The 25,652-nt window shown below is 59.5% G+C and overlaps 1 protein-coding gene across 1 annotated transcript; it reads right to left on the minus strand.

Moving 5' to 3' along the window:
- Window positions 1–502: 502 nt before the first annotated feature.
- On the minus strand, window positions 503–17,285 carry NCAN (neurocan). Its single transcript, XM_077119646.1, is given in 16 exon segments — window positions 503–2,104; window positions 2,107–2,211; window positions 2,214–2,372; window positions 2,561–2,743; window positions 3,462–3,606; window positions 4,424–4,506; window positions 5,675–5,833; window positions 6,174–6,287; window positions 7,254–7,370; window positions 10,134–11,426; window positions 11,624–12,199; window positions 13,302–13,595; window positions 14,009–14,136; window positions 14,241–14,415; window positions 15,916–16,308; window positions 17,213–17,285. Coding segments are annotated over 16 exon segments (4,215 nt in total). The 3' UTR covers window positions 503–1,886.
- Window positions 17,286–25,652: the final 8,367 nt, after the last annotated feature.

Below are 25,652 nucleotides of genomic sequence, written 5' to 3' on the forward strand. Positions count from 1 at the left end.
TCCTCCTTGCCTGGTATATTCTACTCTTCCTTTAGGCTCCATCCGCCCTCCCTCCTCCTCCAGGAAGACTTCCCTGGCCATGCCCGTGTGAGTCCTCTTCTCCACTCTACCATGAGCACCAAGCAAATTCCTGCTTCATAGCAACTGCTCAGCAAACATTCGACAAGGGAATGAATGAATTAAGAAGTCTGGAGTTGACAGGCAGGGTGAACTGTTAAAAAATTTTATTAAAATGTCTGAGAAGTACATGAATGACCATAATGTCAGATACCACAGAGCACTGCCACTCACAACCACGCCAGCAGCACCCAATGCCGTCCTGTGCACACGCAAACACACGCACATCCCAAGGGAAGGACCAAAAGACAAATCACCCACTTTAGAAAAGACCAGAGACACTCCCCCCCCTCCCGCCGCAGAGCTGGGGAGGGGCAGGGTGAGGGGCCCAGGGGGCTGGCTACAGGCAGGGAGCATAAGCCCAGCTCCCCCCAAGAAAGCTGAGCATCCCAGGACACCCCTCCCCCCAAAACACAGGAAAGTTATTTTGTGACATGTATGAGCAAAGGTGTGTTATTATTATATTATTATTACCATTATGTTTTTAAAAACCAAGAAGAGTTATCAAAGCAAAAAGACAAAACCTATATCCCTGGGGTTTCTCACTGATAATCATGGGGTGGAATGGACAGTGTCCGGCAGGGAAGACTGAAGACCACAGTGAAAGAAGGGTCTGGTTTGCACTTCCCCAACCTTCCCAAAGCTGCCCGTGTGTGAGAGAAACCAAGACTATGTTTCAAGCCCTTTCCCAGTGGAAGCGGTGTACTCGGAGTCAGACAAAGGCAACTCATCTTCATTTCCATTTGGCAATGGTCTTTATCTGAGGCTCAGTTTTCTCGTGGGTTAAATGGGGAAACAATGTCTCCAAATTGTGGGAAATGTGAAGATGAGGCAGGGAGGTAAAGCATGAAAGGTCGAACTTAGCTCCACTCCCCACCTATCAGCTGTGAGTATGATGTATCATTTCTGGGGAGGGATATAGGTGGACCATGTTTTTCCTTGTTTTTCTTTCCTGCAAGGACCACTCTTTGCTGTGTTTTTTTTTTAACACTGATGCACAGATTTTACACACACTGGAGGGGTTGAAAGTGGAGAAAGAGCACAAAGAAAGCTCCCGACTTCCTGCAAGAAAGCAGGGGGTTGGATCCAAGCTGCTGGCTGCAGGAGGCCTTTGAAGGCTTGCAGATTTGGGGGAAAAAGCCGAGATGAGTTCTTTCCCACTTGAAGAATAAAAACTTGGAGAGAAAAATGCATGTGTGTGTTTCGGCTTTAACCCTATGCACTTCTCTGCCGTATGACCTCAGGCAGGTCTGATTACTAGACACGGAGATGGAGATGGGGCTGGAAAATTTGGCACCTCCTTGGTCTGTGGAGGAGGCTCTTTGTCTCCCTGAGAGATCGAGGGGGAAGAACTCAGAACTCAGCGGTCCCAAATATCCTCTCATCTGTGGGGGTATCTGAAAACACCCACAGAAGCAGACATGCCAAATCGCAGCACCTGACTTGACCTGGAGGGTGTGCAATATACTTCCCATCCGTTTACTGTAATCGCCATCTGACCCCAAACTCCGAGGGCTTGGAAGGAGGGCATTCTAAAACATTCCTAAATTCAGTACGTGGGAGTTCCCCTCTCCATTTACCCACCAAGACCAGAGGCCAAACAGAGAGCCATTGTCGAGTTCTGTTCTGCCCTCTATTCCTGCAGCTAATGACCTCAAATAAAGGCTTCAGCCTGGGTTTAGGACGCCTGACACATTTACTAAGCCTGAATCTCTGGTGTGAAAAGCAATTCCTTTGTATGGATTCAAACACTCTCTCCAGGCCCCTTATCAAAGCCTTATTTCTACAATGGGCAACCAGCCTTGCAAACAAAAGACCAAACCAGTGCTAGTTGCTGATTGTGCTTCCCTCACCTGGGAGATTCTCCCAGAGTTCAGCCTGACTGAAAACTGACTTTTCAGACACAAGGCAATGGCTGCCAAGAGGACCTCATGTGTGCGCAAAAGAGGAGAGGGGAGCTTTTTACAAAAGGAGTATGTGGGGGGCGGGGTGTAGCTTGGGGCACAGGAGCTTCAAGACCCTCTCAATTCTCTCTGGGCTCTGCCTCCCCAGGTGAAGACTCCAGTGGAGGTGTGGGAGGGGGTTGTGCTTTCTTTTGCCTGTTTGTTTGTTTTCAGCAGAAATTCCCTTCTTGCTTCTCCCAGTCCTCTACTGGGTGCTTCTTGTGTTTTCTGCGCTCCTTGCGTGATTTGTGGCGGTGCTGCAGGTGGTGGTGCTGGTGGTGGTGATGATGTCGCCGCATCCGATGGGACCGTCTGACTGCAGGGTTTGGAATGGAAGAAACACCAGGTGGGCTGGTAAGTTCTTACTTATCTGCATGGCTATATTATCAGGCAGAGTGTTAAGCCAGATCAACGCATGCAGTCATAAGATGTTTTAACTAGGGACTACAATTAGTTGTAGTTGGAAACCTGTGTTGGAGTCTCTGGGGGCAGCCACTTACGTTTGGTGCAGACAATTTGAGGCCTGTCCCACTTGCCGTTGCTTCGGCAGTGGATGCTGGACACATGGTGCTGGACAAATCCTTCATTGCACTGGTAGCGTACAGTGGCGTGGACATTGTACTTGGTCTTGTGGACACCAAGGAGTGAGGCGTTCTCCACTGCAGGAGGGGGGCCACAGAGCACTGGGGACAGAGGAGCACCAGTTAGGAAAGTTAACTCTAGGGCTGAACTGGTTTCTTGTCTTGATGGAAATGATATATTCCTCAGCCGGTTCCTCCCTCTTTGGCCATCCCTGACCTCCTAGGGATTGAAGTGACCATGTCTGGAGCTGTCTCCTCCACCCAAACCAGGAGCTCCTTAGGGACAGAAATGAGGTCTCCTGCCTCCCAGATACCCCCCACTCCCTCATTTATGCAAATCACAGGCCATGATTAGAAAAGGAGGAAAAGGGAGGTAAGAATAATTGTCTGAACAAACGAAAAAAGAATAGACAGGAAAGTTGGCAAAGAAATGGAAGCAAGAAAGAACAAAAGTTCGAGGGAAAGGAGAATGTGAAAATGTCTACAGATGATTTCCTTAATATGTAAAGAGCTCTTAGAAATCAATAAGACCAACAACCTGATTAAAAAAAAACACTAGGCAAGGGAGATGAACTGGCAGGTCATAGAAAAATAAACACCAATGGCTTATCCACATATAAATGGTTGCAAAATGTCATTAAAGATGCACAAACTAAACAAGATATGATGTTTTTGCCAATTAAATGAACAAAGATAAAAAAAAAAAGTCAGAGAATGCACAGAGTTGGTGAGGGTTGGAGCAAATGGGCTCTCTGCACATGGCCAGGCCGACTTCCACAGGTGACCATAGCATGGGGGTCACAGGAGGGGAGTGGGATACCCGTGCTCTTCTTGCAGACATAGGGGAGGTTGTAGTTGCAGGGGACGTCGTTCCAGCGCCCGCTCTCGTGTGCCACCATCACCACGCAATCCTCGCCGCCCGCGAAGAAATTGTCCGGCTGGTTCTCCCTCCAGTTCTCATATTGCTGCAGGAATTGGGCAGGGGAGGGGCAGGGACAGGATGCTTAGGGGACTGCACCCTGGGCCTACCCTCTGGGGAACTCCCCTGCAGCCTGCTCAACTTTCAGGGACTCGATGCTCCCACCTTTACAATGGGTGCTGTCCCACAGGTCCTAAAGGTAGTCACTCCTGCAGCCTGGGCTTTCTCCTCTCTGGCTGGGGGGGCTGCAGAATCCTCCTGCCTGCCTTCCTGACCCCCATCTCACCCCCTGATGGCCCATTTTTCACACCTGTCACTGTCAGATAAACAGTTGTGACCAAAAGGTGTCCTTGTCCTGGAAGTACAGAAGGGATTCCCTGAGGAGGCCCAGGGTGAACCGAGGACTCAAGGGTAGGAAGGAAACAGGCAGGGAACAGAGTATGCAAAGGCCCAGAGGCAGCTAGGAGCCCGGCCTGTGTGAGGAACTGAGTGGCGGTCAGCAGGGCTGGGCTTGCACGATGGAGTGGGGTGTGCTCAGAGGACACGGGCGGATGGCATGTTTCAGGGCAGGAGGTGGATGTTCTCAAGAACACAGGGGAGCCAGGGAGGACGGGAAGCTTCCTGAGCAGATTATGGGTGTAAAACGTCCCCAGGCCGCCAGGTAGAGGGACAGGAGGGCAAGTAACAATAGGTGGGAGAGGGGTGGGCAGTCAGGAGTAAAGCAGGACTCGGTGCAGCTGAAACCCCTTAGCTAGCTGCAGCATCTCAGAGCCACTGGGCCTGTCATGCAGTTGTCCTGCCCCAGAGGGTACCAGGCAGAGGCCCGAGGACGCTGACCCCAGGTCCACGGATCCTGCTCTCACCAGCCCTGTGTTGTCTGTCCACTGGAAATCTCGCTCCACGATCCTGTCGTTCAGGCCGATCCACGTATTTTCATGCCCGAAGCCTGCAAGGTGCATGTCCTTGGAGCTTGGAGACCCCACCTCCACCCCCAGCCCCAGGCGGGGAGGGATGGGAAACGGTGAGGGTGGGGAGTGGGGGGACCAGAGCCCCTTTCCAGCATGGGTGTGCCCTGAGGGCCCAGAGCCCCTCCCCCAGCATGTGCGTGGCCTGAGGACCCAGAGCCCCTCCCCAGCATGGGCGTGGCCCGAGGACCCAGAGCCCCTTCCCAACATGGGCGTGGTCTGAGGACTCAGAGCCCCTCCCCAGCATGGGCGTGGCCTGAGGACTCAGAGCCCCTCCCCTGGCATGGGCGTGGCTTTGGGCTAGGTCCTCACTCCCACCCCAGAAGGTGGGGGCTCCTGCTGGGAGGAAAGGGTTAGAATTAGGTCCCGGCCTGCCACAATTTGTGGCTTCACCAAACCACTAGAGAAGAAATAAACAAGGGCAAGTCTCATCTTTGTGGAAATCAGGGTGGAAAGGGAGGGGAGCCTGAGCTGGCCTAGGCTGGGGGCGAGGCATGCATGCCTCTGTGAAGGAGCCAACCAACGGACGAGTGTCTGATGAAACTGAGGAAAAAGAAGCAAGCAGAACAGGGAATGAACAAATGGGAGGATAATGGGGGATGGGATGGGGGAAGCGTGAATTAAAGGGGAAGATGAACAGCGGGTCTCATGAATGAATCAATGCGATCCAAGTGAATAGACACAGGGGCCGTCCTTCTCCGCAGGCCTCCGCAAAGCTCCTTCTTCCTTTCATCCCACATGTCACAGATGCTTCCTATCATCTCCACCGTTCGCTGGCACTTATTTGCCATCAGCTCGCTTAGGAGGAGCTGACATGACAGTGTAGTTTATTTAGAGATGCACTTGTTTATCTATCTCCTTCACTAGAATGTGACTTCCTGAGGCCAAGACAATGTCCTTTCTGCCCACGGTTGTGTTCGAGTGCCTGGAACTGTGCCCAGCACAGCGCTGTCGATATGTGGTGAATGAATAAATGGAGTGACCACGGCAATGAAGAGGGCATAGACAGAAGTGTGAATGTGTAAGTGGTGGCTGCTGGCATTTGAACATGGCTCATTCGAGTGGCACCCCGGGCCCCTGGGGACGTGGCTCCTGGCAGAGAGGAGCCCGCAGGTGCCACCCTGCCCTCCTGCCGGTGGGGCTCCCTACTGTTAATGAAGCTGTGCTCCTCAGGCGAGTGGACGCTGGTCAGATGGCCGGCCCGGCGGCGGCAGTCCCTCTCTGCATCCTCCCATGCCCGCCGGTGGGCAAAGTAGCGGTAGCAGTGGCCCTGGAACTTGTGCCAGCCGCGGTCACAGCCCTCGGTGTCTGGGGGGTGGGGTGGGTGGGAGAGTGAATGGGTGGGCTCAGAACCAATCCACCCATCCTGCTGGAGTCGGGCACCCATCCGAGGCCACCATGGGGCCCCATCCCAACAGTAAACTCTTTCCCTGGTTGCTGAAATAGATTCCACTGCAGAATCACTGTGTCCCCTCCCTTTTTCCCAGTGCAGATGTGCTCTCTGAAATTCAAGCCTCACCCTCCGTGTGGACCTGGGAGCTCAGAACATGGTCTGAGAAGGGCCTGAGATTTCCCCTATGCAAGACTCATGGCCAGGCACCCTCCCCCATGCTCAAAGGCTGTTTCTGGTGTTGCAGCAGAGACCCACCTTTCTCGCAGAGGCTGCCCCCATAGCTGGGGAGGCAGAGGCACACAAAGCCATTGACCTCATCGACGCAGGTGCCTCCATTCTCACAGGGGCTGCAGACACAGTCGTCAACGTCTGGCGGGGAGGGGAGAGAGGCTGGGTCAGGGGTCAGCATCCCCTTGGCTCCATGGCCCACCAGAATCCAGGTGGAAGAGACAGGGCCATGACCCTGCCATCCACCCCAGCTGGGCCACACTGCAGCAGGCAGTGGTCTGCACAGATGGCCCAATGACTCCACGTGCCAAGGGGGCAGAGACTCACACAATTAACATGAATTAGCATTAATGAGAGTACATGCTGCTGGGCCAGCCGAGGGCCAGGAGGTCAGTGCTACAAAATGTACCACCTGAGTCCAGAAGAGGGAAGGCTATACAATACACACAGAGTGCAGAATGCTGAAGCTGGAGGGTCTTTGGGGGATACTTTAGACACAGGGAAACTGGGTTCTGGAGCAATAGCAATGACTTGCCTAGAGCCACAAAGCTATTTACAGGTAGAGCTCAATAGCCTGTTGAATTCTGTTCTACCAACCCCTGTGTTAACAGCACTTGAGGCACATTTCATGCCAAACAAGCTGCTTCCCCTCTCTAAGACTGCTTCTTCCTTTGCAAAGTGGTGGTAATAACACACCTTCTCATGGGTGGTTGTGAATGGAGAGTCAATGCAAGGAGCTCAAGAAATTATATCACTTATATTTATTGTTTTTGTTCTATAATTAGTAGTGTCAGCATAAGTGGAGAGCCAATGCAAGGACCTCAAGAAGTTGTACTGATTACATTTACTGTTATAATTCTACAGGTAGGAGTATTTCTTGTGCTGGGCTTTAGGCTGAGGGGGACTGAGTCACATCCTTCCTTTCTCTCCCCTCCTGTTATTGCCTGGTGGCAGTGGGAGAGGGCGCTGACCTCCTCTGAGGAGGAGAGGAAAGAAGGGGCAACTGCAGCCAGCACTGTGTGATCCCCTGAGTCCTGAAAGGCAATGACTGCTGGGGCTCCAGAGTAAAAGAAATCCAGGTTTAAATCCTAAGCTTGGGACACTCACCAATCTCGCAGTTCTCCCCAGTGAAGCCCTGATCACAACTACAGCTGTACATGGTGTCGTTGGCCTCGCAGGTGCCCCCGTGCAGGCAAGGGTTGTTCTCACATGGGTCAGAGGGGGCTGCAGGAGAGACAGGCGGTGTGGGGAGGGGCCTGGCCATCCCCTTATCTAGCTGACAAAAATACAGACCTTGGGCCCCTAAACCACATCTTGTGGCAGTCACCTCTATAACCAACCCAGCAGGCAGTCACCAACTTCCTCTTGCATACCTGCTGTGACAGTGAGCTCACTCCTTCCAGGAACTGCCCAGAAACACCTATAGGCTTCACTGCCTATGTCTTTGGACTAACTTGGAATGGGGGTCTCAGTGACCAGGCTTCCTGGTTTCAGTGCCCACCCTGACCCCTGACCCCCCTCCCCCATCACTCCCCAGGTGGGATTCCCTGCGGGTAAGAGGGTTCCCTTCCCACCTGGGTGGTCCAGATGCCTGAGTGGTCACCACCCCCTTGGAGAAGCCCCGTTCCTGGATCCTCATCCCCTGCAGAGCCATGCCCTCCCTTTCCACTGGACAGAGGAGGGTAGGCCCTGGCTCAAGGCTGCATACAGGGGTAGTGCAAGAGGTGAGGCTGGTCCACAGGGGCCCAGTTTAAGGCCCACATCCACCCTGTACCCTAGAGTTTGTTTCTATCATGCCCTGGTCTGCTTTCTCCTGACGCCTTATCTCATGGCCTCTGCTTTCACCCTCCGCAGGCAGTTCTTCCCACAGCAGCAAGAGGGAGCCTGTGATGACCTGAGTCAGGCCATGTCCCTCCTCTGCCTAGAACCCTCTATGGCTCCCCAGTGCCCTCAGAGGAGGAGCTAAAACCTCACCACAGCCCACGGGGCTGTGCACAGTCAGTGCCCATCCCCTCCCTGCCCTCACCTTCCCGTCCCCCTCCTCTGCTCCCTCTGCTCCAAACACAGGCCTCCGCACTGCTCCTCCAACACGCCAGGCACCGTTCTGCCTCAGGGCCTTTGCACAGGCTGTTCCCTCTGCCTAGAATGCCCTTCCCCATCTCTACATGGCTCCTCCCTCACCTCCTTAAGCGTTCGCTCCCATTTCATCTTAAAGAGTCTTCCCCTGGATGCGTCATTTGAAACTGCACCCCCTCCCCTAACTCCTTCCCCTCTCTCTGGCTTTATTTTTCTCTGTGGCTCTTATCACTTTCTAACAAATGACAAAATTTCCATATTTATCAGAATCATTGTTTCTTGTTCCTCTAGATGGGTCCTGTCCTCTATGTAGCTGCTAGTCACATGTGGCTATTTAAAGCTAAATTAACAAAAACGGAATAAAAGTAGAAACACAGTTTCTCAGGGGCCCTGGCCAGGTTTCAAGAGCTCAGGCACCAGGCATGGCTGGCAAGCACATAGGGGGGACATTTCTACCATTGCAGAAAGTTCTAGAGAGGTGCTGTAGCATGCCAGCTTTCAGAGGACAGGGGCTTTGGATGCCACATCGGGCTTGGAACACAGCAGGTGCTCAATCATTGCTGGCTCACTGCATGAAGCTAACTGCTGTCCACCTTGCTGTGGCTGTGCCTGTCCCTGGGTGAAGGGGGGGATGGCAGCCACACCCGCACTCGCAGGCCTGTCTCTGGCGCGCGCGGGGGCCACGTGAGTCCCGCCAGGTGCCCAAAGCTGCTGCCACCTGCCCACGGCCCGGTGGTGACTCAGCCACTGGCGGGCGCGGTGCTTATTTTTGGCTTCATTAGCATTTCTGCTGTGCGTGCGAGCGGATGGGTGGGCGCCCGGGTCTCCCCCAGCTCTGCCAGCCCCTCCGCCCCACCGCACGGGCTTCAGTTTTGAACCAGGAAACCAGCCAAGTCTCCTAAGCCCCGCCCAGACTGGGACCCCAGGGCTTCTGGAAACATCCTCTCGCCCCCTTCCACTTCTCTCCCTGCCTCTGTACTGGCGCTCCGCCTCTTTCCCTGTTCCCGCCTGCAAGGTGCCCCCCTCTCTGTCCCATCCCTGGGGGACTTGCCCCTGCCCCAGCACCTCCAGTGAAATCCAGAGGGGACGGCCTGGGGGCTGCACCTGGGGTCAGTCAGCCAGCTTTCAAATCCCAGCCCTGAGCCCCCCTAGCTGGTCAGCTGCTCTTGGTGTCCCCTCACTGTGCCTGTTTCCCATCTGTTCAGCAGGCATCACACCACAATGGGTCCAGGGAGGACATTAGTAAGTGGGTTCCATAAAGCATCTAACCATAAGGCACCCAACCAACTGCAGCCGCCCCCGGCACCCCCGGAGAAAGGGGTTCCCACCCTGGAGCCAGCCCAGAGGTGGGTGGGGGGACAGCGGCACCCCCCACCCCACCCCCACACTCTCCCCTCCAAAACCAGGGGCAAGCCAAAAGCCAGCCGTGGGCGGGACAATGCCTCACCCCTGGGCCGAGTGCCGCGGGGGGCGTCCACGCGGGGCACGACTCTCCCGGGGCGCTCGGGACCCTGCGCCCTGGGCTGCCGGCCGGGCTCTCGCCCCAAATGGCCCATGCAGCACTGAGTGTGCTCGCCCATGGAAGTGGGTGAGGCCCACGACACCAGCACCCCACCACGGCACCCCCCTTTCTCCCTACGGCCAGCAGGCCTGCCATGAGCTGCCGTTGTAGCTCCAACCCCCACTTGCCCAGAAAGCCCTCCCTGAGCCCCACCCCCATCCCCGCCCCGAGTGGGCCCGTGTCCCGCTCTGCCTCCCCCAATCTGGGGGATCCCCGGGGCCAGGCCCCAGCCTCGTGCAGCACTATCCGGGCGCAGGGTGGCCAGGGACATGGTCTGTCCCCAAAGCTTTCCTAAAAACCAAAGCACCCACCGCCCCTCCCCTGCACGCCGACCAGGGGCTGGGACTCACCGCCCTCCACGCTCCCATCTGCAGGCGACCCCGGCAGGGTCGGCTCCGTTCCGCTGGCCGCCTCCTCCCAGAAGCCCTCCACACCTGGCACCCCTGCCACGTCCTCCAGATCAAACTCCCCAGGGCCCAGGGAGGTGGGCAGCAGGGGCCCAGGGGGCGCCCGCGAAGCCATAGGCTCCCCCGGGGAAACTGAGGCCGCCTTGCCCGCAGTCGGTGTCCAGGTAGGGGGACCCAGTTCCCCGGGGGAGCTCCCCCACTGTGGAGGAGCCGAAGCTCCCAGGGGCCCCCCGGCCACCTCGGCCTCCGGCTCTGGGTGGGCTAGGGAGCTTGGGGAGGTGAGTGGGAATGCGGGCAGGGCCCCAAAGTGGTTGTCCTGGCCCAGGGTCAGGAGGGACGTCCCCATGTGCGTGTCCACAGAGGCCTCGGGGCTCAAGGTGGGGCCTTCAGCTCCCTCAAGCACGTGGGGTCCTGCACCCCAAATTCCACCAGTGTCTCCAGGGCCAGGCGTGGCACCCATGGGGTGGACGGTGGCTGCCCCAGCCTCAGCCACCTGAGGCTCTGAACTCGGGTTTTCTGCTCTGTCAAGTGGGGTGACTCTCGGACCCCCTGAGGGCACAGCCGGTGAAGGAAGGTCCGTTCCATTGCTGTCTGGTGGGGGCCATGTGCTCCCCACCTCCTCCGTGGGGGCCTGCCAGCCAGAGCTGGGGCGCTTGGCCAGGCTGAAGATGGGGGTCCCAGAACTCAGGGCGCCCGTGGCTCCCGTGGGCTCCATGATGATCTGGGACGGGGGTGACCCAGCCATTGTGCCACTGTGCACAGAAGCCCCAGGGCTGGCTCCGGGGTGCTCGGCTGTGCTGGCTGGCACGGGGCTGGTCTCCCCACTTTCTCTGGTGTCTGCCCCGGTGGGGCTCGGGCTGGCTCCATCCTCTCCCCTCTGTCCTGGTGGACTCGGAGAGGGGCCCAGGGGCTCTGGGTCGCTGGGGTCCCGAGGGCTGCCCGTGGGGAGGGGGGTTGGCTGGGTAGGAAGCCACTCTTTGGGAGCACGCAGCATGGCCACAACAGGGAGGTCTGGGGAGGGGACCGTGGGGGCCGCCCCCCGGGGGCCCAGGCTGGGGCCAGGCAAGGAGCTAGCAGCCAGGACAGCGGTGTCCGTGGGATGCAGTGGACGGCGGGGGGCAGCTGGCCGCGGGGACAGGTCCTCAGCTTCCTGGAGCTCCAGGCCAGGGGGGCCCCTGCTGGGGCCTGGCATGCTGGGCGGGGTCACGGTCGGGGGCCATACCCAGATCTCTGGCTCTAAAACAATACCAACGGCAGTAATAATAATGAGCCCACCACAGCGTGTCCTGGACGGGAGCTGGTGTCATCCCACGGGTGCCCAAGGCAGGGGCAGCAGCGGCCGCCCCCTGGGAGTGGGAGCCTCCTTCCCTGGTCCCCCGTGTTGGCTGGCCTCCCTCCCGCAGCCCCCCGGCAGGCCCTGCCCGCCCCCACACCCCACTCACGGGCTCCGGGTCCGTCCACCTCATTGGTCAGCACGGCCCAGGACTTGGGGTCCCGGCTGCTGGCTGAGGCCTCCGTGGCTCCCGTGGCCAGGGGAGACTCCACGTGGTTCCCAGCAGCCTCCGGGCTGGGGGGCACGGCACCGGCCTCGAGCACCCGCTCTGGCCCCTGCTCGGGTTCCTGCTGCTGGAAGTGGCGCCCGTTGAGCCCTTTGAAGCGCCCCCGCCTTCTGGATGTCGGGGCAGCTGGGGTGTCAGTGGGTGCACTCACTGGGCCGGGGGCCACCATGGGCAGCTGCACCTCCTCAGGCCCCAGCGCTGGGGCTGAGTCCAGCATGGGGGCCCCCGGGGCAGGGCTGGAGAACCCTCGGGACTCCTGCTTCTCCGCCAAGATCAGGGGCTCATCCTCCCCACTGGACACCAGAGGCTCCTGGAAGTCGGAAGCGATGGGCTCCTTCCCTGGGCCAGGTCCCAGTTCTCCGGCCAGTGGCCCTTCTGCCGACAGAATCTCCCCCCCATCTCCAGAGGTGGGGGCCTCTGGGTCTCCGTGGTGTGCGGTGGGGTGATGGGCTGTGGGACAAAGCAGAACGGCTGTGTGAGGCCTGGAAACTAATTGGGAAGTTCTGCCTGAAGTCTACCTGCAATCCGGCATACTGCAGCACAGATTTTCTGGGCAACTCTCTGTCCCATTTGGGAATCTCCCAGCCTGAAAGAGGGAGGTGCAAAGTCATCACCCCCACTTTGAACTTCTGCCTGGGTCAGAGTTCACCACTCACAATGAGGGGTCACTGAGGAGCTGAGGTTCTTATGCGCTTCTCAGGCAGTGGCCGGCGCTCGCGGGGGGCAGGTTAGCCAGCGGAGGGGTTTGTGTAGAGGCCTGGGCCGCGGCTCTGCACTCCCCACACCCGGTCCGGTTTTGGGGTGTGGCCCTCCCCGGGTTGGGGAGGGCGACACGGGGCGCAGGGCTCCTGGGAGTGGAGGTTTGCAGCTTCCTAGGCCAGGAGCCCTAACGGAGGCGGTTGGCCCGGCTCCGCACCTGCAGGCGTGTCCCTCCTGAAGATCAGCTGGCCCTTGGGGAGGGGGGGGTCTGCCTCCACCCAAGGCGGGGGTGTCTGTGGGCGTGGCTCCAGGTCGGTGCGACCTCCTTAGCCAGGCCCCGGGAGACAGCTCAACCTTTTCCTGGGGGCGTACCTCCAGGAAGGCGTGGCCTCCGGGGCGTGGCCATCAGGTGGCGGATGCCCTCATCGGGTGTGCCCTCCTGGGGAAAGTCCTTGGGGGCCGTGGCACACGCGGGCGCGGCTTCTGCCTTATCGTCTACTGGGTGTGGCCACGGGGAGAAGCACTCTCCCAGGGGTGGCTTTTGGGGCGTGGCTTTCCCGGAGGGGCGTGGCGTGGGGGCGTGGCCTCTGATCAGCCTCCCCTCTCGCAGGGACGTGGCTAGGTGGAGTAACATCCATTGGGTGTGGCCTTCGCAGACTGTAGGGGCCTGACCAACAGGGAGGCACGTTTGGAGCGTGGCTTTCCGGGGGGCGTGGTGAGTGGGTGTGGTCAACAGGACGTCGCCCTCGATGGGCGTGGCCTCCAGAAGCTTGGCTTCAGGGCTAAACTTGTGCTGGGGCGGGGCCTCGACGGGGCGGGCCTGGCGGGGGGCGGGGCCGGGGTCCGCACGCACCTCGGAAGCAGTAGGCATCGAAGCGCGCCCCGGGCGGGGGGAAGCCGGTGCGGTTGGCGAAGCGGTAGACGGTGCGCACGCCCGGGGCCGGGCCCCCGCAGCGCCGGCGCGGCGTCTGGATCGGGTAGCGCACGCTGCCGTCCGCCAGCCAGCCCGGGTCGCACTGGTCCAGGCCCTCGTGCCAGGCCAGGTGCAGCTGCCCCACCGAGGCCAGCTCGGCGCCCTGGCGGCGACACTGGGCCCGCGCCCCGGCCAGCGTCAGGCGGCGGGCAGGGCCCACGTAGAAGACCTCGCCTGCGGGAGAGGGCCGCGGGGTCAGGGCGGCTGCGGCGCCCAGGCCACATGGCCCCAACCTGGCCAGGTGGCGGTGGTGGTCGGGGCGGGGTGACCACCGCAGCTGTGCATCCAGCGCCCCGGAGATCCTGGTCAGTCCCTCTGTGGCAGCGCTTAGGGGAGGGGGTTTAGTCTCTTTCACAAATGAGGCGTCCCAGGCCGGGGGTAGTAAATGCAAACCCTGAGCAAGTAGGGCTTCCAAGAGGGGAAGGGGCCCAGAAAGTGGAGGAGCTCTTAGGGGCCCTGCTGGGGGCTTTAGAAGAGGAGGAATCTCAGGAGAGCAGGCGGGGATGGGGAGCGGGGGCGGGGGGGGGGGTCAGGTAGTAGGGTAGGGTCCGGGAGGAGGTGGAGGTTCCTACTAGCCCCAGACTCACCCTGCAGCTCGCGGGCGAAGCAGTAGACATCGTATAGTTCCCGAGGGTCCCGCTGTCCATAGCTCCGCACCCCTGGGAGGCTGCTACGGTCACCATAGCAACCAGGACGCGACTGGGTGATGGGATACCTGACAAGACAAAAATGGATCCCTCTTGGACGTGTGCTCCTGCTGGCCCCCCCTTTCCCCAGGGGGTAGTCTCCACCTCCCAGGTCTGTGCGCCCCACACACACCTCACAGTGCGGTCGGAGAGCCAGCCGGCATCGCAGTTGTCAAAGCCGTCCTCGAAGGCCGCCTGCAGGTGCCGGGGGGCGGCGATGGTGGCAGAGCCCAGGCGGCAGGCCTCCTGGGCCTGGGCAAAGGTCAGCGCGTAGCGGTCCCGGGCCGCCCGGTAGTGGAACACGACACCTGTGGGAGGCATCCGGAACTGGGACCTGAGCTCAAGCCAGCACCGTCGGTAACAATCTCCCACCTCAGTCTGCAAATAAGAGCCCTGCTGGCCTGCTGTGAGCCAGGCACCACGTCCAGTGGGGGCGTGAGACTCATGTGCCCCCCTTCCCCCATTTACACACCAGGAAACTGACCCTAAGGATCCCAACAGGCCAGACCTGGGCGAGCATCTATTTTGTGCAAAGCATTTATAAGCAGCGTCTCATTGAAGTCTTAGGACTCCCATTTTCTAGGGGGTGCAGAGAGACTGTGGGACATGTGCGTCCAGGGTCACACCATGGGCAGAACCAGAATTCAAATCCAGGAAGATGTGACTCCTAGTGTGCAGGGTCAGTCCCTGGAGGTGACAAGAGGCGTAGAGAAGAGTGGGAAGAGTCTGTCATTTAGGAATTAAGCACAGGCAGCAAAGGGAGACCGTATGGGGTTTCTTGTCCAGCATGGGGATGGAGTCATGGAAGGCTTCCTGGAGGAGGTGACATGTAAGTCTGATGTTAGACATCAATAATGGGCTCACCGTGATTCAGTTTCTAATATGGAGATAAAAGAAACGTGGGAGCAAGTAGAAGGAGTTAAAATTCTGCGCCATCGTGTCAGACGGAGAGTACCCAGGGGGTGGGGGTGAGTGCGCTGGCACGTGGTGGGCACCCAAAACATGTCATGCTGAATGAATGAATTAAACTAACTCAGAAGTGGGATTCACCGCCTTCTCCACTAATCTGTTTTTTTTGTTTGTTTTGGAGTTTATTGGTTTTGAGAAGTGAAGCCATTGAAAAGAGATAATGATGGACCCCACAAAGTATGCAAGGAAACAGCATTTCGATCTCACTGCCCTAGTTCCCGGCAGGAGTCGACCCCGAGCTGTGAAACAGGGTCTTGCTGAAAACCCCAAAGCAGATTCAGAGAAATCCAGCTTCCTAGCAGGAGGCCACCGAATGTCGCCACACGAAAATTCATCCACTGAGTCGCTGGTCAAATATTTATTGAGCATCTACTGCGTGCGAGGTGGATGCTATTCTAGACTTTGCTTTAATCATTTCATTTTTCTTTTTGGCTTTGTCCACCTTAATCGGTTAGGAAAACAGAGATTTTGAAAGAGAGAATTTCATATAAGGAATTGGTTAAACAGGTATTAGAGGACTGTTATTTACTTAATATATTTTTTAATCGACTTACTTTTTGGAAACAACCTCACCTTCTGGAAGCTTAATTGCATTTATTTTGAAGGGGAATTTTATATTCCCCTTTTAAATCAAAAGCCAATATCCTTTGCTTTCTGTAAAGTCAGTTAGTGCTAAAGTGGGCTGAAAACAAAGTTGTGGGATCCTTGCTGGGCTTTGGGCCAAAGGCGAGGCGTCCGGCCATGTCCTGCCACCCATCAGAAGTCAAGCCTGGGAAGGGGACGGCGGGCCAGGCCGCGGGTCTCGGGCTCAGTCCCTCCCGCAGCCGCCCCCGACTCACCGGTCACCTCCAGGGGCACCAGGCCCTGTGCGTCCTCCATGGCGCTGACCACCTGGCAGCGGAACAGTCCGGCGTCGCTGGCCCTCAGCGGCCCCAGCAGCAGCGTGGCGTTGGCCCGGCGCCGGGGGTAGGCGGGCAGCGACACGCGTCCCTGCCAGCCCTTGGCCACCCGCACCACGTTGTCCTTCGCCACGAGGACGGGCGCGTCCTGGCGCTGGCCCGACGCCGTCCGCACCTTGGTCCACTTGATCCGCGGGGCATCGCGGGGGGCACCGGGCCGCGGGCGCAGGGCAAAGAGGCAGGGCAGGGCCACCAGCTCAGCCAGCGCGGCCCGCACAGGCCCCGAGCTCGGCTTCTGCATGTGCAGCCCCTTCTCGGTGACGTCCTGGGTGCCTGGGGTGGGGGAGGCGAGAGGCTCAGAGCTGAGGGCAGCAGGGGTGCCTGGTTCCCCCACTTCACAGAGCAGAGACCAGGCAGGGACAGCAGCTGTCCCCAGGGGGAGGGGTCCAGCTAGGGTTGTATCTGCTCACAGTCCTGCCGCTGCTCGAAGCCCAGAGCCACAGACCCCTTTTTTAAAACGGGTACAAACATGGATCGGAGTCCCATGCCACTGACTCCCTGTGAGCCTGGAGGCATGTCACGTTCCCTCCTGGAGCATCGTTGTCCCCCAGAGTTAAGCCATGGTGTCTGTGGGTTCCTCTCCAGGCCCTTGGGAGCCACTGGCTTTTTCTTTTTTTCTTTTTTTTTTAACATGGGCAGGCACAGGGAATCGAACTCAGGTCCTCTGGCATGGCAGGCAAGCATCCTTGCCTGCTGAGCCATCGTGGCCCGCCCCACTGGCTTTTTCAATCTCAGAGGCAGGGAACGAGCACTCTTTTTGGTGGGTCGAGGAAACTGAGGCTCAGAGAGGCGATGGAACTTGCTAGAGGCCACACAGCACATCAATAAGGGCTCCCACCCAGCAGATGCCAGGGAGAGGCTCACAGACCTTCACTTCTCCTGCCCGCCCGGGGCAGACATTGCTAGTCAATCTCCGCGCTATTCTCATCTCGCCCCTCTCTCCCTCGCCTCCTCTCTCCAGCATCTTCAGCAAAACTGCAGGAGGTGGGAACCTCCAGCCTCCGTTGGCAGCGACTAAAAATAACACCTCAGGTGTCTTGTTCGCTTTTGACTGTTCAAAGACCTTTTTCATCTATTCTCGTTTTGTTCTCTGGGCCGAGGCAAGGAAGCGGCAGGAGAAAGCTCTGGATTTAAAACGCCTGCCCGGGCCTCAGCCCTTCCCCGGAGGCCGACTCACCCTGCTCCCCAGCCCCAAGCAGAAGCATCTGGAACATCAGGAGGCTTGCGGTGCAGACAGACAGGGCCCCCATCCTGGACCTGGAACGAGACCCAGAGGGAGGGGTGGGCCACACATGCCCCTGCCGCTGCTCCACGTGGCTGGTGGGTCACCCCGGGTCACAGGGCAAACCACTAAGGGCTGGGCCCGCTGGATTTTGAACTTCAGAACCGAAGCAGTGCAGCCTCGTGGGCCAAGGCATGGAGGGAATCAGACCTGGGGTGTCTCACTGCCTCTCCCTTGCTGTGTGACGTTGGGCAAGGAGGTAACCCTTTCTATGCCTCAGTTTCCTCAAGAGCCAAAGTGGGATATAAGGTGGCTGGAAGGAAGGACGAGACGATACATTTAAAATGGCCCAGCGCGAGTGAGTAAATCTGGTTACTGTTAGGAGTTTCGTTATTATTGACCTTAAGGAGCCTAAATAGGGAACCCACTTCTCCACTCAGCCTCTCCTCTCGGCCCGGGGGCTCCCGAGGTGTGGCAGCAGGGTCCCAGGGCCTGGCACCCAGCGGGCCGCTGAGCCAAGCCCTGCCTGCTGACTGACACAATTCTCAGCTCCAATCCCAGGGTTTGGTTGTCGCCAAGATTCTATTCTTGGTTTCCAGAAGGTTTGAGGAGCTGCCAAGTCCCAGCCAGGAGAGGGGGCGGTGCCCCAGCTCAGCCCCGTGCCCCCCAACTTCTGGCTGCCCTGGCTTCACAGGGAAACCCCGCCCTTGACAGGGGCCAGTGGCAGCTCGAGAGCAGGGGGTGGACACTTATTAAGCACCTACTGTGAGTGCACCAGCTTGCAGGAAACAGCTGTGCCCTCCCAAGCTCACATTCTGGGAGTCCTGGGGAGGTGGGGATCCCCTTCCTGCCCCTCACACAGCCAGCCCCCCCCACTCCCCAGCTCCGGCTCAGGAGATACATACAGACGGGAAAACAGGACCTCTGTCAGCTCAGCCCTGGCTCCCCAACCCCAGTAAAACAGCAGCCCTGGGGAGGGGAGGGCATGAGCCTTAGAATGGGGTGTTGTGGGGGGACAGCTGCCCCCCACTGCCCAGGGCCCTTTCCCAGTTCTCAGAGGCCCCAGGTCGGAGGTGGGCGGGGACCTGTCCGTGGTGCTGAATTCTCCGGCTGCACCGCCGAGGCGCTGCCCGCTGGCCTCGTCCTCCTGCATGTTTATGCAGAGCCCCTGTGCCCAGAGACGGTCAGCAGTTTGCCTCAGGCAGCACAGCCTGGCAGTGCCAGAGGCCAGGAGTAGGGCAGTATCCCCCAACTATGAACTTGTGAACCTCAGCCACCTCCACCTCGGAACCCTGAGCAAGTGGGGGTTCCCTAATGGGGGCTGCACCCACCCCAGAGAGCCCTAGAGGCAGTGACGTCAGAGAATTCACACACATGCACACACACACGCACACTCCGTGTGGCTGAGAGTGAGACTCTGCCCCCATATGACCTGGATTCAAAGCTCGCCTCTGCTCCTTACACTCCGGTGACCTTGGACAAGGCGCTCCGTCTCCCTGTGCCTCGGTTTCCCCATCTGCACAACGGGGTGTCATCCGGCACGAACCTCATGGAATGATCACGAGAGGGAAATGAAAGAGTCCTAGGAAAGTTCTCGCCCCGAGTCTCGTGTGCTTACACACGCCAAGCTGACCCGACATGCAGCCGGTGCGCCCCCTCCCCGCCCCCAGCCCCCCCCCCCCGGGCTCCCTCTGTCACCTTCACCCCACCACTCACTCCCTCCTCCCCAGGGCGGCCAGAGGTGAGCGTTTACACAGCTGTCTGGGGCTCATTCCCTCATGAATAATGCATGAGCCACATGCATATGCAAGCAGGGGCCTGCGGGGCGCTGGGGGAGGGGCAGGCTGGAATGGTGTGTGTGTGTGTGTGTGTGTGTGTGTGTGTGTGTGTGTGCACGCACATGTGTCTCCCTCTTCCTCGCACCCACCTCCTGTCTCAATGTGCCCGGCCAGGTGAGTCTGCCCCTGCGCGCTTGGGTGGTTCCTGACTGGGGTGTGCCTGGGGTGCTGTGTCCAAGGACCCCAGAGTGCCCCCGGGGTGTGCATGTCTCTGCACCCCTCCTCCGGCAGGGGATGTGGGTACCCGGCATGGGGATGTGTCCGTGTGTGTGTGTGTGTGTGTGTGTTATGCGCGTGTGCACAAGTGTGAATGTGGAACTCCCCGGAGGAGAAAGGAAGGCAGCTTAGAGGCTCATCTGAGGCTGCCCCTCGGGGGGCCGCCACCCCCTGACCGATGCCTCTGTCTCCCCTCAGCCCCCCAAGCGCACACTCAGGTCGCACCCCACCCCCGCACCCAGTGTCCATGCACTGCCCACATGGGGGGAATCTTGCTGCACACTCGGAGACATACGCGCAGCCACGCACCCCAGGCCCAGACCCTGGGGGACACACAATCACCATGCAAGCAGACACCAACAAAGAGCAAGAGACAATACAGGGGTCTGCAAGGCTGTCAGCTCGGCTTCTGCACAAAGACGCACACCCACAGCCCCCTACCAAGCGAGGCCCCGGGGTGAACCACACACAGCCACAGCCACGTATATACCCTCGCACTCACACACCACAACGCCCGCCCCCGGCACCGTCCGAGCTGGGCACATGTGGCCTCGGTGACTGGCCGGTACAATTCATCTCGATACCTGGCGATGGGGCCCCCAGTACAAGTTTCCTGACAAAGACACGGCTGCAGTCCCCTCTGCTCACAGAGGGTCCAGGACCCCCCCTCCGCCCCCGCCCCTCCCGCTGGCCAACGCACACACAAAGCCCCCAGCTCCTGGGGGACACCTTCCATTTGGGGCTGTCCCCTAGCCAGTGGGTCCCGTGCCTCCCCGCCGCCTCCCTGCCCCCCACGCCCCGGTGCCAGCCCTCACCCGGCCTGGCTGGCTCCCTGCAACGCTACCAGGGGAACAAAGCCCTGGGCACCCGGGGTAGGGGGCCGGGGGTCTCTCCTGCCCAGGCTGGTCTTAGGGTCCTAGCCCCCCCTCCCCGAACCTAGCCAACACCTGCCACCACCACCCATGTATATGTGGACAGACGGGACTGAGGAGAGAGGAAAGGGTCTAGGCAGATGAGGAGGTGCTGAGTGGCACTCATGGGTCTCGGGGATCCAGAACCGGGGTCCTTCTCCCTGTATTCGGCTGGAAGACCCAGCGTGCTCCTGGAGGGAAGGGGCAACACCCCAAGTCCAGGTCTGAGGGGAGAACGAGGAATCCTCAGGATGGGAGCCCAGGAGCCTCTTCTCTGTGTCAATATGGGGCCACAGGAGTCAGCCCCAAAGGGCTGGGAGACCGCGGAGTGCCCTGCCCCTTGCCGAGGGGTCTTCTGTCCAGCCTCAGTGCAGACCCCTGCCATGTCCTCAGGTTGGTTCGGGGGCCCCTCTTCTCCGCAGCCCTGCCCCATCCTCCATTCACCGGCAAATTGGGAATCCCCACTTAAAATCTTGGGGCGTCTGGGCTCAGACATGGGGGTGCTCTCTTCCGGGATCCCCCATCCAGCATCGGGGTGTCCGCCTCTTCTCTCCAAACTCGGACGCCCCTCCCCCAACCCTCGTTCCCAGGACCCCCCCCAATCCTGAGATGTCACCCTAACCCGAATCGCTCCCCAGCCTGGGCCCGTCTCGGCATCCGCCCGCCCCCTTTTCCCAAATCCCTGTCCCCCGAGGTCCCCAAGCCCCTCCGGCTCGCGCGCCCTCCCGACCCCGGGGCTCCCCTCCCCACTCTGGGGCTTTCGCTTCGATCCCAGGCCCCTCCCCGCGCCGGGCGCCCCACCTGGCTCCTAGCTCGACCGCATCCCGGGGCGGCCGCGGGGCACAAAGGACGCTCGGGCTCAGCTCGTGCCGCGCGGGTCCCGCCCCGCACCCCGCGCTCAGCTCGCCCCGGCGCCGCCTCGGCCGCTTATAAAGGGGCCGCGGGGCTGCTCTGCGCATGCGCCCCGCCAGCCCCGAGCCTCCGGCTGCGCGACCGACGCCCCCCCCCCAACTTCAACCCTCCTCCCCCCCCCCCCCCCCCCGCCTCGCCTGGGCCACTAAGCTCACCCGGCGCGGACGGCGCCTGACTGGTCCCCATCCACTGCGCGCCGGGACCCGCCGTGATCGGTCCCGGCGGGACCCGGGGTGCAACGGGCCAACCCTATTCCACAGGTGGGGAAACTGAGCCCTGCGGGGGCGCGGGGCTTCTCAAGGTCACGCGGAGGGGAGCGGCAGAGCTGGGACTCGAACCCCAGCCTGCCTGAGGCTCCAGGGCCCACGCTCCGAGGAGTTGGGGCCACAAGTGCCATCTGTGGCTGGCGCGGGGGCTGGGACCGACGTTGAGGTCGCGGCTGCTAGAGACGCGCGGGGCTCGGGCAGCGCGCAGCCCCAGCGGCTTCACCAGCCACAGCCAGAACGCAACGTGCATTCGTTCGTTTGTTCATTCATTCGTTCCTTCATTCATCCGGTAGCCCTGGGAGCACCTGTGCGTGTTACTGGCGCAGAAATAGTGTTGCTTTGGGCTGCGCCGTGCGTGCGTGCGTCCTTGCGGGGAGAGCCCGAGCTTGGCAAACAAGAGCCTCCCTGCGAAGTATTATTCGGCCCTAAAAAGGAATGAAGTTATCATTCACGTGACACCAAGGATGAAACTGGAAGATGTGAGGCTGAGAGAGGAGCCACGCACTAAAGGCCACATGCTGTCGGGTTCCATGCGTGAGAAATGCCCAGATCAGACAAACCCACAAGGACAGAAAGCAGCCCCGGGGGTGCCAGACAGAACAGGGGTGGGATTTCTTTTGGGAGTGATGAGAAAATTCTGGAACTAGATAGAGGTGGTGCTTATACAACATGGGGGGAGGGTACCAACTGCCCCTGAATTGTCCATTTAAAAAAAGGTCAAAATGGTACTTTATGCTGTGTGTATTTTGCCACAAGAAAAAAAAAAACATGCAAATAAGAAAAGCTGAGAGGGGTCAGCCAACACGGGCCCTGGGCTCCTGGCCCCCTCTGTCCCAAGGTCTCCGCTGCTCAGTCCAGAGACTAGGCTGGGGATTTGAGTGAGCCTCCCAATCTCCCCGGGGCTATGAATCTGTGCATGTCCGTGTGTCTCTGAGGGTGGGTCTCAGGCTGCTGGGGGGCAGGGGGTCACAGACCGGGACAGTCAATGTGGTGGGAATGAAGGAAGGATGGAGGGAGGAAATGTGTAGCACCCCATGTGAGGCCACCCCATGAGTCTGTGCATGCCTCTCAGGCCTCCCAAGTCCCGTGTGCCTCTGGGTGAGCCATCCTATCTCTCCATGCCTCAGTTTCCCTGCCTAAAATGCAGATAATTAACAATCTTCACCTCACACGGCAGCTGGGAGGATGAAATGCAAAATAAAGATCTGGGATGGTGGTGGTGGGGGGGGGGGCTGCTCTCATGATGCCACCCATTTTCCAGCTGGGGAAACTGAGGCTGTGGGCATTATTGACCTGGGGTTGCACAGCCCAAGTAGGGGTGGATGGGAGCCTGAGTCAGGAGCTGCAGAACCCGCTGAACCCCCGGCCCCCTCCCCTTAGGGCTGGCGCCAGGGCTGAGCTCCGAGGGGCTGGCGGGGGGCCCGGGCTGGCTGTTGCCGGGGCCTTCAATGGAGGGGGCCCGCCTGGGAATCTGCTGGGCTCAAAGGGCTATTTATAGGATGTGCGGGGACTGGCCAGGCCCCTCCGGCCCTCGGTCCCTTCTCTGCTCCCCACCCCTACTTTGGTTCCCAGACAAGGGCTAAGTGGGAGGGGGAGGGCCGGTGACCAGAGCAGGGCCTGGACCCCCAGGGAATGCTGGGGCTTGGGGTGGATGGGGTCCCCCCAAATGCCTCTGAGCACCCCAAAGGTAACCGGTGGCCCCTAGACACTTCACACCCACCCCACACCACATCATCGATCACACTCCGGGCACACATGCATTGCATTTCTTGCACAACTAGACTCCCAGCCAAGCCGCTCCTGGGAGCCTTCACACTCACATACGCCTGCTCACACCACCTGCAGCATGGCCTCCTCACACCCGCCGGGGACACAAACACACCTCCAGGAAATGAGGGCAGAGTCAGGATCCCCTGACACCCAGCAACGAGAGTGCATAGGCAGACCTGGCCCGATGGCCCAGGCACGGCCACTGACACCCACCTGCACACCTTTTCACATCCAGCCACACAGCGGTATCTCACCCAGCCTTGCACACCACTTCACATCCAGCCACACACACTGCTTCACACCCAAGCACACTCAAGCCTTGACTATAGCTCACAGCACACCCAGCCTGGCCCCCATCACACACGCGCAGTCACAGGTGCTCCTGCCTGCTCACACCCTCTGGTGCGCCTCGCAGCCCCTGTCCCCTGCACTCACACAGCACAGCCAGGCTGGAACCCAGCCAGCCGACAGCCCCAGCTGGCACGGAGTCAGGGCCCATCTCCTCTGCACCGGGCCCCGCCAGACCCGGGCAGACCCCAGCCCTGTCCACTCAGGGGGCTCCTGGCCTGTGTGACCCAGTACCCCCCATCCCTGCTGCTGCCCTGGGGCCTCCTGTAGGCTCGTCAGATTGGCACCAGGGCACCCACTGCACCCATTCCCCAAAGGGGAAGCTGAGCCTCGGAGCCACCCTGGGGGCCTTTACTTGCCCTATCCTGGATGACAGATTATGGGGTGGTGGGACCCATTTTCAGCATGGTGAAACAGCTGACACAGCGTCCTCATTGCCCCAGACTTGTTGGTGACATCAGCCAGTCCTGTCCCTCTCTGAGCCTCAATTTCCTCCCTTGAAAAATGCAGAACTCAGTTCATTCGAGGGACATCCAGTTGCCCTGAGTGACCTTGGCCAAGTGATTTCATGTCTCTGTGCCTCAGTTTCCCCCAGCCAACCAAAGGAGCCAGTCCTGGTCCTGCTGGAGTTGCCTTGCCCGGTCCCTAGGGTGGGGGAAGGGAGGGTGTGCTTGGCCTCTCCACCTCCCAGGGAAATGAATGGACTGCTTTTGGCAGACTTGCTGGGAGCCTGGAGCTGCTGCTAATTCCCTGGAGAAACAGGAGGTTCTTTCATACCGGTGGGGTGAGGAGGAGGGTGGGGGCACAGAGCTGGCCCCATTCCAGTGGGCAAGGTGGCCCCTTGCCAAGATTGGGTGTGGTAGGAGGGCTGGGGGTGGCAGTGGTGTATAACCTTGCTGGGGGACCAGGCCAGGTTGTCGTGCCCTATGTCCTCAGCTGGGGGATGATGGGACAGGTGACGGCAGGTTTAGCAAGCCAGTGGATGGAAATAAAATTTGGCTTGGGGTCAGACACAGAGAGGGCTTTTGGCAACTGTCAGCCACTATTATTTTGGGTTAACCTGAAAAGCCATTGAATCCTCCAACCGTGCTGCAATGAGAAAGCCCCCTCCTTCATTTCACAGCTGGGGAAGCCGAGGCTCAGAGAGGTCAAGATGCTAGTCTGAGGTTGCACAGCCAGAGGATGGCCAAGCCAGGATTTTAGCCAGACCTAGGCCTTCCTGGCTGCCTCTCAGAGGGGTGGGGGCAGGGGCGGTTTGCAGAGCTGGATGACTCCAGCTCATGCTTGGAGGCAGGGTGCCCGGCAGGCAGGGGCTGCATGGGGTGGACCCCACCTCTGCTGACCCAGTTTCCTGGCCAGCTTGCCCCCCATCGTGGGGTGGCTTGGGGAAGTTGCCCCAGTCATTGAAGGAAGGAGCTGGACTCCTGACCATTCAGCTGGGGCCAGGAACTGCCAGCTCCGGCCAGCAGCTACTCTGTCTTGAAGCACCCCGTTCATGCACAACTGAGGGTGTCCCCACCCTTTCTCAAACACCTTCCATGGCTCCTTGGGGCCCAGCAGGATCTGATTCCACATATTTTATTTAAATTCATGGTCTTCCACCCAAGCGGTGTTTGCCTGGACTCTCCTTCCTGCCTGGGACACCCCCTGCCCCTGACTATCTGACCCTGGGGAACCCCCTAAGGTGCAAATGCAAGAACCCCTCTTCCAGGAAGCCTTCTTTCCAGGAAGAGCCCTGCTCCCCAGCCCCATCTCATCCAACCCTAACCCCATGAACCTGGGAATGTCTCTGTCCTGCCTGGCCTTCCCCAGAGTGGGGGGCTCCTCGGGCACAGGGGCTGAAGGTGAAGCCTTTCACTGTCCCCAGCTTCACCCTACTGGACTGAGTACAGCGGGTGGCAGGAGGTGTTCAGTGTATCAATAAACCAAACATTTTGCTTGGTATTTCAGGCCTTTTGTGACCTGGCTTGGCTAACTCCTGTTCATCCTTCAAAACCCATCTCACATGCCCTTTCTTGATGTCCCAGAAAAGGGAAGACAGAAAAGGAGGCCAGCCCTCTGTGTCCCAGCGAGGACCTTCTCCCCCTTTCTCAGTTGTTCCTTTGGCCTTTGCAAGGCAGAGAGTGCAGAAGTT

Source organism: Tamandua tetradactyla, chromosome 11 (genome assembly GCF_023851605.1).
Source record: "Tamandua tetradactyla isolate mTamTet1 chromosome 11, mTamTet1.pri, whole genome shotgun sequence".
Taxonomy (NCBI): Eukaryota; Metazoa; Chordata; class Mammalia; order Pilosa; family Myrmecophagidae; genus Tamandua; species Tamandua tetradactyla.